The sequence below is a fragment of the Gossypium raimondii genome, chromosome 6, assembly GCF_025698545.1.
Source record: "Gossypium raimondii isolate GPD5lz chromosome 6, ASM2569854v1, whole genome shotgun sequence".
NCBI classification, from domain to species: Eukaryota; Viridiplantae; Streptophyta; class Magnoliopsida; order Malvales; family Malvaceae; genus Gossypium; species Gossypium raimondii.
This window is the reverse complement of record NC_068570.1, coordinates 14,544,055-14,555,419: the sequence shown is the minus strand read 5'-3', so window position 1 is coordinate 14,555,419 and position 11,365 is coordinate 14,544,055. Positions and strand designations below refer to the sequence as shown.

Sequence of the window (11,365 nt, the reverse complement as noted above, 5' to 3'; positions counted from 1 at the left end):
TTACTTCTTAGTTACTTAATTCAATATTCAGTAAATAGCATAATTAAAATCAAATAATAGTATTGTTAAATAAATCAGATAATATTAATAGAATTTAATGTAGATGACAAACATATTCGAATTTTATAATAGATTTGCTATTCATGGCCAACCCCTTTGACATACGAGCCCAATTCATATAACCAAATTTACGATTTTGCCTTTCCGAAACTCCCAACTTCCTTTATAAACAACGAACCTTGTTGCCCTTTCCATAGCACCCTCTTTTTGCAAACCCCCCCCCCCCCTCTCAAAAAATCCTTATACGCCCCATGGCAAAAGGCGGCAACAAGCTAATGAAGCTCAAATCAGTTCTGAAGAAGCTAAATTCATTCAACCACAAGCAAAGCCGTCCGGCGTCCAGCTCCGTAGTCGCCGCTTCCGACACCTACGAAGACGTGTCGTCGGACGTCAATCTTCAGCCCGTCTACGTGGGAAAATCCCGGAGACGGTACCTTATCAGCTCCGACATCGTCGAAAACCCTTTGTTCCGTGAACTCGCGGAGTGGTCGAGCGGCGAAAATGACTCCGACGCCGTCATCAACGTGTCGTGTGAGGTGGTGTTATTCGAACACTTGCTTTGGATGCTAGAAAATGCTGACCCTCATCAGCCCGGGTCTTTGGCGGAGCTTGTCGAGTTTTACGCTTGTTGATCATATGACAGTTCCCATGTGGTCGTTTGCATGGTTCACAACTTGTACATTATGTAAGGATATTTATTTATATAATAATGCATGTGATTAGGCGGTGTAGATTAAGAAACAAGAAATGATTGTAGAGAGATTTAACCGAGTTCACGCCGGCTAAACCAAAAGCCCTGTCGGAAATCATATTTGTGTATCATTGTTGTTCATTTTTGTTTTCTTTTTCTTATATAATAAGAATTGAAGTTCATTTTTCTTATTAATTTTAGAAATGTGTAGCATTTTTATATATGGCATCAATGAAGAAAAGGACGGCAAAAGAGATATGGAATCATTGTCATTCAATCTTTTTCTCAAACAATAAAGATTTGCCAAACAAAAAATATAATAAGTATGGTTTCAAAGTTTAAGTTGGTATCTGAGTTTCTTTTTAGTTTCAATTCACTATTTGAATTTAGTTTTAATATTTAATTTGATATCCAAATCAAATAGAATTTTAGTGAAAAAAAATATAAATACTTAATTAAGACAAAAAAGGAAATCAAGTATAAAAGGATTTACCAATGTCTTTCATAAATCCAGGCATGCTATCGGTCTTATAGAGAATGTCCAAGACTCACTAAATGAGATTGATGAATCCATAATGATTATTTAATTTAAGTATGGTGCATAATTGATTAGAGTATTAGTGAAGTAAGGTTGTGGGGTGCCCCAGACTTGCTTGGAAATTGCATAGGCAAATCAAAGCCCCAATATTCTTTATAAAATAATGCAACAGCAAGAAAGAGGTAGCTGCAGAAAAAAGAAAGTGTCCATATTCTGAGACAAGAAGCCGAAGCCAAGAAGTGGACAAAAAGACCTTTGTAATTAAAAATTAAAAAAGGTGATTAGTCTTGAAATTGAAATAATAATATGATCATGTTCAAAGTTCAAACTGCAAATGATTGGGTCGTTAGAGATGCCCTTTCTTTAAGAGTTAGGGCCAGGTGTTCTGTAACTGCTACCTTTGCTGCATTTTCTTGCTTTCATTTGACTTGCTCACAATTATCTTTCCATGATCGGTGGACGAGTGGCAGGGTTTACAAAAGAAATTCTAAATCCATCGGAATGCTAATCTTCCGACGATTTTTAAAATATAAAAAAAAATGAGATTATTTAAACCGAATTTTATTTTTATTTTTTTATAATGAAAAATATATATTTAAAATAATTGAAAATTCTATGTAAAATTTATCTTAATAAATACCAAAGTTGTTAATTGGTTTTTTATCTCGAAAATTAACTTTTAAAAGAATATTTATGAATTTTATTAAATAATATTAAAAATCATAAAATAAAATTTACTTTCTTAAAATAAGTCCAAAAATTATTATTGAAAGAAAAAGTGGACTCAAAGAAAATATTAAAATAATTTAATGAAATTAAAGCAATGTTACCATAAATGATGGTAGACATTGGTGAGTGGGAAACACGAAAAGAAAAGATTGCTAATTTAAGACGCGTTTAAGGATGTGTGATGTGGTTGCCAAGCTGCCTCGGCTCCAAGTTTTATCTCCCATCCTTTTTTTAATTTTACTTTTGAGGATAGAGTGATGACAAAATATTAAAAATATAAATGATAATACTTAATAATTGAAAGTGAAATTAAAAAAAAATCTTTTACCTTATTTTAATAAATTGTCTTATAATTTCAAAAGTCTCACCATAAATTTATAATTATTTCCTCCAAGGTCACTTGATGAGAGCTCTTAGAATCCCCAATCAGGATCTCAACAATTAACAGAAATAGAAGATAAAATGAAATCACTTAGAGCAATTATCTTCCAACACAAATTTCTTTAAGAATAGTTAGAAAAACAGAGGCAAATGGGTTTAAACAACAATAGAAATGACAAGTTCATTGAAGAGAGGTTCAAAGACAATCCCCCAAGAACAAGAAGATGAGATGGCTCATATATAATTGTGTCAACTTCTATCATACTTTTTGAAACCTAAAAGGTTTAATTTTAGTATTATATACTTTATTTTATTTTGAAATTTTTTATTGATTTTGATAATATCTTTTAATAATCTTATTATTGAAATATAAAAAAAATACACTTAATGAGATTTAAGTCCAAAATATCGTAATTATTAATGTTTTTATCATTTTAGCTAAAATTTCATTTAATTCTTATAAGCTTTTTTTCACGAAATTATCTCAAACAATCACTATAAAACCCAAAGAATCAATCTAGATGGCCCAAATTCAAGTGCACCCAATTGCATCACTACACTTGGTGCTTTAAGATAAGTAACGGGACTTGACAAATGTACGAGTAAAGTGAAAAAGATTTGTATGAAATGGTGATATTATCCATTTCTAATAGTTTAATGTTACGTCAGTAATTTTATTCTGAATTTTAATATTTTCATTTGGACTTAATTTTTTTAAAATAAAATGTTAAAATTTAAGATAAAAGTATTGATGTGACATTAAACTATTAAAAAAATAATCCTTGACATAGCCTTGTCGAATAAAGATGCTCCAGCCAACAAGCACAAGGTCCTGAAAAGTGATGATCATGAGTTCATGACAGATAGAAACATCTCAGCCAATCAAAAAAAAAAACACAAGGTCCTTCTTCTAGAGATTCACTAACTCAAGTATCTAAAAATTAAGCTCCAATACCTTTCCAAGTTATTCTTAATAAACCTACTGTTAATATATATCTAAACCCAATGCGAAACCAAAAAAATTAAACAATTTATAATTTTAATAACCTTTAATTGAACCAGTTAATGTTTGAAAATATTTTTTATATAATGCAATAATTTGGGTTAAAAGGAAAGAGATGATCCCACGTGAGAGGTGGTCGAGGAAATCAGATATGGAGTGATGGTAGGTGCATGTTAGACTGAGGAATTTTTGTCCCCATTTTTGCTTTTAATTTTGAAGATCTGACCTATATTTTCATGTCTCTCATATGCCCCCCACTCCCCACACCACCCACGCACATGCACCACAGCAACATTTATAATATTAAAGATAAAAATGAACCAAAATACCATAAAAAATCCAAAATTTTCTGTTAAAATAATAATTTTTTTCCTATTTTTAAACCCCCTTTTTTTTGGATTTCAAGTTTCCCCTTTTACCAGATCAGAGTGGTTTTGACTATTCCAGTTATTATTCCAGTGATTGAAGCAGCAGTAGCAGTTTTTAGCTTAGGTACAGTCCAATACAGACAATATTGGTGTAAATAATAAGTTGGAGATTATCCAAAAAGCATATAGCTAGGAGCAGTGGGAATGATATTTTTTGGTTCATTGAACCATATCTAGAGCTAGTTTTATTGGGTTTTGTCATATATTAAGTCGCACCTCACCCAAGAGAGGGTATGGGAATTGGCAACTCTAGTTTGTTCATGAATCTGGTATATATGTTGGTGTTCAAATAAATAAACACAAGATATTCAAAGATAAAAAGGAAAGATGGGAGTACCCATATTTCTTATGTATGAACATGATTCAAGACAAAAACAATACCTTCCAATTGCTGAAGCTGCACATGACATGACATGAATATATAAAAGGGAAGATAGTAGAACATAGTATATTGTAACAATATATGTCATGTGAATATATAATTGGGAGACCATGAAGAGGGGCCTAGAAACTGAGCCGAAATGGACAAATCACTGAACAAAACAAAAGCTTCAAATCCATTTATATGGATAACTCTTCATGCCTGTTTTGCAGTAAAAAAATCGTCCAATGTAGCTAAAGATCATATGAACTCCTCCACATATCCATATGGTTGCCATGTTGTTAAAAGTGATATATGGCTATGCTTCACTTAACTTAGGGGCCAATCCAAAGGCTTTAGTCCCCTTGGATTTTATGGATAAATTGCATTTCCAATCCCTCTTGAAGATTAATTCAGTTTAGATCTTTTTAGCATAAAATTTCTTGTTTTGGCCTCCAAACAAAAGATTCTTGGCCCCTGGTTAACTTATGGTGATAGTTCATGAATCCCTTATCAAGTCACCAATAAATCTTCACCTTCATATTTAGTGTTTTTTTTTTAGACATGCATGTATTAGCGTTTAGAGTTTTAGATTCAAGTTGTTTAAATTTTATAAAAATATTAAATTAATTCTTAGAATTATATTAATAATAAAATATACAAATTTTAAGTAAAAAAAGTAGCAAATTTATGAAACTATAGGTAAACAACTCTTAAACTAATTGTCCCTCATTCCATTTATGGGTTATGGACTGTTGGCTTCGTAAGGTCCTTAACTTCTACTAAATTTTATCACAGCCTTTTTGGGTGAATTTCTTTTAAAGATTAATTATATTTAAGAATAAATTGAATTATAGAAAAATATTTTTGATCGAGTAACTTCTATAAATAACTATAATTAAAATGTAAAAATCTTAAATACCTCATTGATATATTATTTTTATATCATATGCTTCTGAAATTATTGACATCCCTTTGAAGATTTTTTAAATTTATTATTTTTTCCATAATTAATGTTGGGAATCGACTCGATTAAGCAGCGAACAAGTAAAAATAGCTGAAGAAATTGAGAAATTAAACACACAAATTTAACGTGGAAGAACCCCTCCAAAGAGGATAAAAAATCACGGGTAAAGATAATTTTACTATAATGGCAAAAAAACGAAGAGTACAAAAGATGGAGATAAAAACTAAACCCCAAAAACCCGAAAACAAAGAACCCTCAAAACGTAAACACAAAATTCTCTAAATGTGTTATGAGTTCTAATCTCTAATGGGTGTATTTTCTAAGGTTGTAAAAGAGCCTATTTATAGGATAAATTCATAAGTCAAATAATAATAAAATAATCTAGACTAATCAGAGTTTGATTAAAACAAATAAACAAAGTTTAACTAAAAGATTATTTCTCAAATTTGACTGAAATAAGAGTCATACTCAACAAACCTCCACCTTGACTCGTATTTCCACAATGACATTTTTGCCAAAGCCCGCCACGGGCCTATCTTGAACTATGCAAGGAATTAATTGAGTCGAATCTGTGCCCAGAAACTAGAAGACTTCTAGCCTTCGACTTGTACATTGCCAAATTAAAACTAACTCGAGTCTAATTTTCACGAATATAGTGCCCTAACTTTTCAAAATCTGCATCTAAAATAGAACTTCTCTCCAACGAAACGGTCATATCTTTTTCCCTCCTATGACCAAGTTGCCTCCACTCCAAACGAGTTGAATTCGACTCCGTAACGGACGAGGGACGTCCGATTTCACCGGTCACTGTAGAACCTACCAAAATATAAAGACTTCCGGTTCTTTTACCTTTTAACAAAATGAGAGCTCCATGAGATACTTTAATGTCACTCGACTTGATGTTGATTCTGCATCCTTTCAAGTCTAAAATACTCAAGGAGATGAGATTCTTTTGTAAATCAGGTACATACCTGACATCTGAAAGTGTCCTAATCGTCCCATCGTATATCCTAATTTTAACAGTACCAATACCAATTACCTTACTAGATGAATCGTTTCCCAAGCGCACAACTCCACCTTCAACCAAACTGTATGTGGAGAACCATTCTCTATTGGGACACATGTGGAAAGAACATCCCAAATCTAGGATCTACTCGGACGTGAGCTTGGAGTTATCGCTTGTTGACACTAACAAGAAATCATCACCACTTTCATCGGCCAAATTAACACCAGCTACATCTTCCTCGTTACTCTTAGTAGCTCTTTTATTTCGCAGTTTATAACAATCTGCTTTGACGTGAACTAACTTTTTACAATAGCGACACCTTTTGTCTCGTTTCTTTGGTGTTACCAAAACGGAAGCTTGCTTATATGCCTTGCTATCCAAACCAAACTCATTGTCAAGTTTGTCTCTACTCAACAAATGACCCTTCACATCCTCGAACGAGAGTTTGTCTTTGCCATAAATCAGGGTCTCCTTTAATGACTTGTATGAAGGGGGTAAGGAGCACAATAATAGCATATTCTGATCTTCATCGTCAATATGAACCTTAACGTTCTTTAAATCATTTAAAAGAGTAATGAATTGACTGATGCGATCTCTAAGAAGCTCACCTTCGTTCATGCGAAACGTAAATAGATGTTGTTTCAACACTAAACAGTTAGCTAGAAACTTAGTCGCATAAATAGTTTCTAACCTTTTCAACAAGGCAGATGAGGTCTTTTCCATCAATACCTTCTGCAATACCGTATTCGTGAGGCACAACTGGATTGCAGACAAGGTCTTTTCATCAAGCTCTTCTCATTCTGTTTGATTTAGATTCTCAGGCTTTTTCCCAGCAACAACCTTTTTCAAGTCGATTTGAACTAGAATTGCCATCATCCGCTGCCACAGATTGAAATTTGTCTCACCATCGCACTTCTCAATTTCAAACCTTGTTGCTGCCATCTCTGAACGGGCTAATCTATGAAAGTTGAACTAACTCTAATACCACTTTTTGGGAATTGACCCGATTAAGCAGCGAACAAGTAAAAATAGCCGAAAAAATTGAGAAATTAAACACACAAATTTAACGTGGAAAACCCCCTCTAAAAAGGATAAAAAATCACGGGCAAAGATAATTTTACTATAATAGCAAAAGAATGAAGAGTACAAAAGATGGAGATAAAAATTAAACCCCGAAAATCCGAAATCAAAGAACCCTCAAACTTAAACACAAAATTCTCTAAATGTGTTATGAGTTCTACTATCTAATGGGTGTATTTTCTAAGGTTGTAAAGGAGTCTATTTATAGGCTAAATTCATAGGTCAAATAATAATAAAATAATCTAGACTAATCAGAGTTTGATTAAAACAAATAAACAGAGTTTAACTGAAAGATTATTTCTCAAATTTGATTGAAATATGAGTCATACTCAACAAATAAGATATACACCGTAAGCAACCTTGACTAATCCTCCCACCTGTGAATGCTTTCCAAAGAGATCAACGGCTAGTCATGAAATGTGGTCCAATCCTATGAGTGGGAATTGAACTCCTGCCTACACAATTAAATGATGAGGTCAACCACTAGTCCTAAATATGGTAGAAGCTGTCCAGCGATGGTCTTGGCCAATATAAAAATTTATGTAAAAAAGTTTAAAACTTTTATTTTTAAAAAAGTACAAATTGTTTAAACTGCCAAATAATGTTTTGACGAGGAAAAGAAGGGGTGAGCTTTTTTATATTTATAGTAAACTTAGTTTTGATAGGGAGTTGGGAGTTACACCAGAACTCACTCACTCCCTTTATGAATAAAATGTAGATATAGATACATAAATTAGGTAAAATTCCCAGCCTAAATATGTTGAAAGGAAATGCTTGTTTGATTGTTTGGATCTTTGTTGTTGCATACAAAAGCAAAATAAAATAATAATAATAAATGCTATCATTTTCAAGAGTGTGGGTTAAGCAATAATAGGTTTGGGGTTTGGGAGGTGCTAAACTTTAGCATTAAATAATATTCCAAGTGTAGGTGTGGTGAGTGAAGAAACATTGTATTTTTGCACCCAACAAATTCAAGTATGGCACTACAATCCAAAGCTTTCAAACCAAATAAGCGACATGGCATGTGATATTGTCCTCAATTCTAAAGTCCCACCAAGCAAAAACTATGCCTTCTTCTTCTATTCATCCCCTCTTTCCGACAAAAAAGAAAGAATAAAACAAAATAAATAAAATAACGAGTTGATGAGATTTTTGTCAAAGTACTGCTCATCAAGATTTCTGTTAAAACAGATGTCCAAAAAACGCCATGCATGTGGAAATTGAAATAAGAAAAGATGAGGACCACCTTGACCTGGATAATGGTATTTAGCATAAAATTTCGAGTTCAAGCTTTGTAAAAATTAGCTTGATTTTGTATTTTCTCAAGATCTAAAAGTTCGGGGAAATGAAAAAGTAGAGCAGTAAAAATATAACAGTGATGATTTTAGGAAATTAAAGTGCATGTGCTTTGTTCACCTTCTATGTCGGATCTAACTAAAGTCGAGGGACAGAGAAAATTTGGGAAATTAAGGCCATTTCATTAAGTTGGAGGACAATTTTTTGTCTTATTATGAAAAGAATCATCTTTGGGTTCATTACGTTGTAGTATTGATATCAAATGGTAATCTGATAGCTTGTCTCGATTTTACTGTATCCGACGTTTAACGTGGAACTTTTACGTTGAAAAATATGGGAGTGACATAATGTTTCCCTCTCAATTCAATTATTGAGCTATATATAAAAATAGAAACTACTAGTAGCTAGCTACTACTCTCTTTCTTTTTTCCTTTTTATGTTTCTTATAAAATATGGTACGTTGCTTTGAATTAGATTGAATTATTGGAGCTAAAGTAGTTATAATGGAGTCCACAAATCCGGCCGGAAGTTTAGGACAATGAGACCTTGGTTACAGATATGAGTAATGTTGAGACTTTGTAATATGGAGGGTTTAAGTTTAAGCCTTATTAGTCGATTGAGTCTTAGTTTAATTGGCATGGACATTGTTACCAATGTAGAAGGACGTGAGTTCGAGTGTGCTAAAGCGCATTATCCTCCTATTTATGTGTTAGGGAGGGGTTATGGATAGTTCTAGGCATTGCGACAAAAAAAATGATCAGAACTTATAATGAGATTGTTCAAAAAAAAAGTTTAAGTCTTATTGTGTGTAACTATGTGTGGGTTCTTTTTTAAATTAATTTTATTAGTTAACTCGTACTCAAGTATTAATACAAGCCTTTGGTGTATTCAATCCTCCAAAACATTGAAGTTTACTATTTTCAAATTTGAGTCAAGTATCGGTACCTACAACCCATGTATCGGTAATTGTGTTGTAGTTTACATACTAGGGGTCTTGAACATCGATTTAAAGTTGTTTTAAATTTGCATATGTTTGCATTTATGCATGATTGAAATATGATTGCATGTTCGGCAAATTATGTTTTGTTGTGTAATAAATGAACAGTTGAACAACCGAGTCATTCCGGTGACCAATATAACTTTTTGGATTTGATTGGACTCTTAGGTCGAATTTAGAGTATTACATAAGAAGCTTGTTAATTATGTTGACCGCACTAACGAAGGCATTGGACCAACATTTAAATTACCTAAATGCTTTAACAAGAAGTGTTAGCCCAAGTCCAACAATGTGTCTATGTTTGCACTTGACTACACCAATTTACTAAGAGAAGTGTTGTCGGAACATTTTCAAATATTTATAGTGTTCCAATAACTATAAATGAATGGGTGCAATTAATCAAAAGTTATATTATTTAATTTTTTAAAAAGGAATTATAACTATTTAAATATTATTATTTAAATAGTTATAATATTAAATTAATAATTATGTGTTTATTTTTAAAGACGTTGTTATTCAGAAAGACACCTATTGAAAGATGTCTATATGAAGAGACATGAAAATTCCTATGAATAGGAATGAGATTTCATTTGGAAAGTACACCAACAAATTCTAATATTATTTCTTTCCTTCATTTATTCTCTAATATTATTAAATTATTCTATAAAGTATCAATGCAGAAATTCTTTGTAGAAATTGAGTTTCTTGTTATACATTGCTCAATGCGTAGTGGACTATTCTCGTCAGAGAAAAACGCAAATAGTCATTGGCTTCATTGTATCCTCGAGGTTAATTTACTTGGAACTCATTTGCACACTGAAGATAGGTGGGGGCGAATATAACCTTAAAGATAGTGGCTTGATACATACCTTGGAGCCTTGTCCTATTTCTTCTTTTTTTGTTCAAGTTTCATTCGTGTGTTCGAGATTTTCCTCACCGAAGATTTGGACTAACAAGTGTGAGGTTAAGTCAAATGATGCTTGATGTTATTTGATGCTAACACTGAATAAAAACTTCAATTCTCTTCCCCTTCCCGTAATTTGCACCTCCTTTATGCAACCACTAAATTGTGTTTATACTAGCTTGTAAATATTGTTAAAAGCAACAACAGCTTCTAATTTTGACTTTAGTAAATATATCAATGATGTCAAGTATAAGCAACATGTGTAAGTCCCTATAAATCAGTGTATACTAATTCATAAGGTTGATAGTAAGTTGTATGTGAGGGTGAAAAGGAAAGTTGATGACTCTTACCCATTTGATTATCAACAAATGCTATATTACTCATGGTACTGGGAAGCTTCACATTACAAGTTCGCAACATTTAAAACAAAGAATCAACGATTGCATGACCCAGTCATCTATGCCATAGCTCATACAAATTATCATTACTAGTAGTGTAAAACATTAAAGGACTATTATTAGTACTAAAAATTTTACCACATGCGTATACGTGTGAAAATAATGTATTTAGAATACAAATTTGTATTTTAAAGTAACATAAATAAATAACGAAATGTATGATTTGAAACTAATTAATAATAACACATTAAATATGTACGATATTAAAATAAAAATATTAGATTAAATTCTAAGTAAAACGAAATTCAAACACATGAATACATTAGATTAAGATTACTAAATGAATACAATTATTTATCATGGTGTTTTTATTAATCCTAAGCTGGTGTCGAGTTAATTTGTGAGACCATCTCAATCAACAACATTATTAATATAAGTATACACACTACACCAAAACAGGCTTTTAGCGGCGTTTTTTTAGGCCTTTAGCGGCGTTTTTTAGCGCCGCTAAAAGCGCCGCAAAAAA

At 32.2% G+C, this 11,365-nt stretch overlaps 1 protein-coding gene across 1 annotated transcript; it reads left to right on the top strand.

Moving 5' to 3' along the window:
* Positions 1-278: 278 nt before the first annotated feature.
* LOC105773402 (auxin-responsive protein SAUR76) lies at positions 279-946 on the top strand. The gene has a single exon (XM_012595269.2). The coding sequence runs from the start codon at positions 312-314 to the stop codon at positions 690-692; it is 381 nt and encodes a 126-aa protein (XP_012450723.1). The 5' UTR covers positions 279-311; the 3' UTR covers positions 693-946.
* The last annotated feature ends 10,419 nt before the right edge of the window (positions 947-11,365 follow it).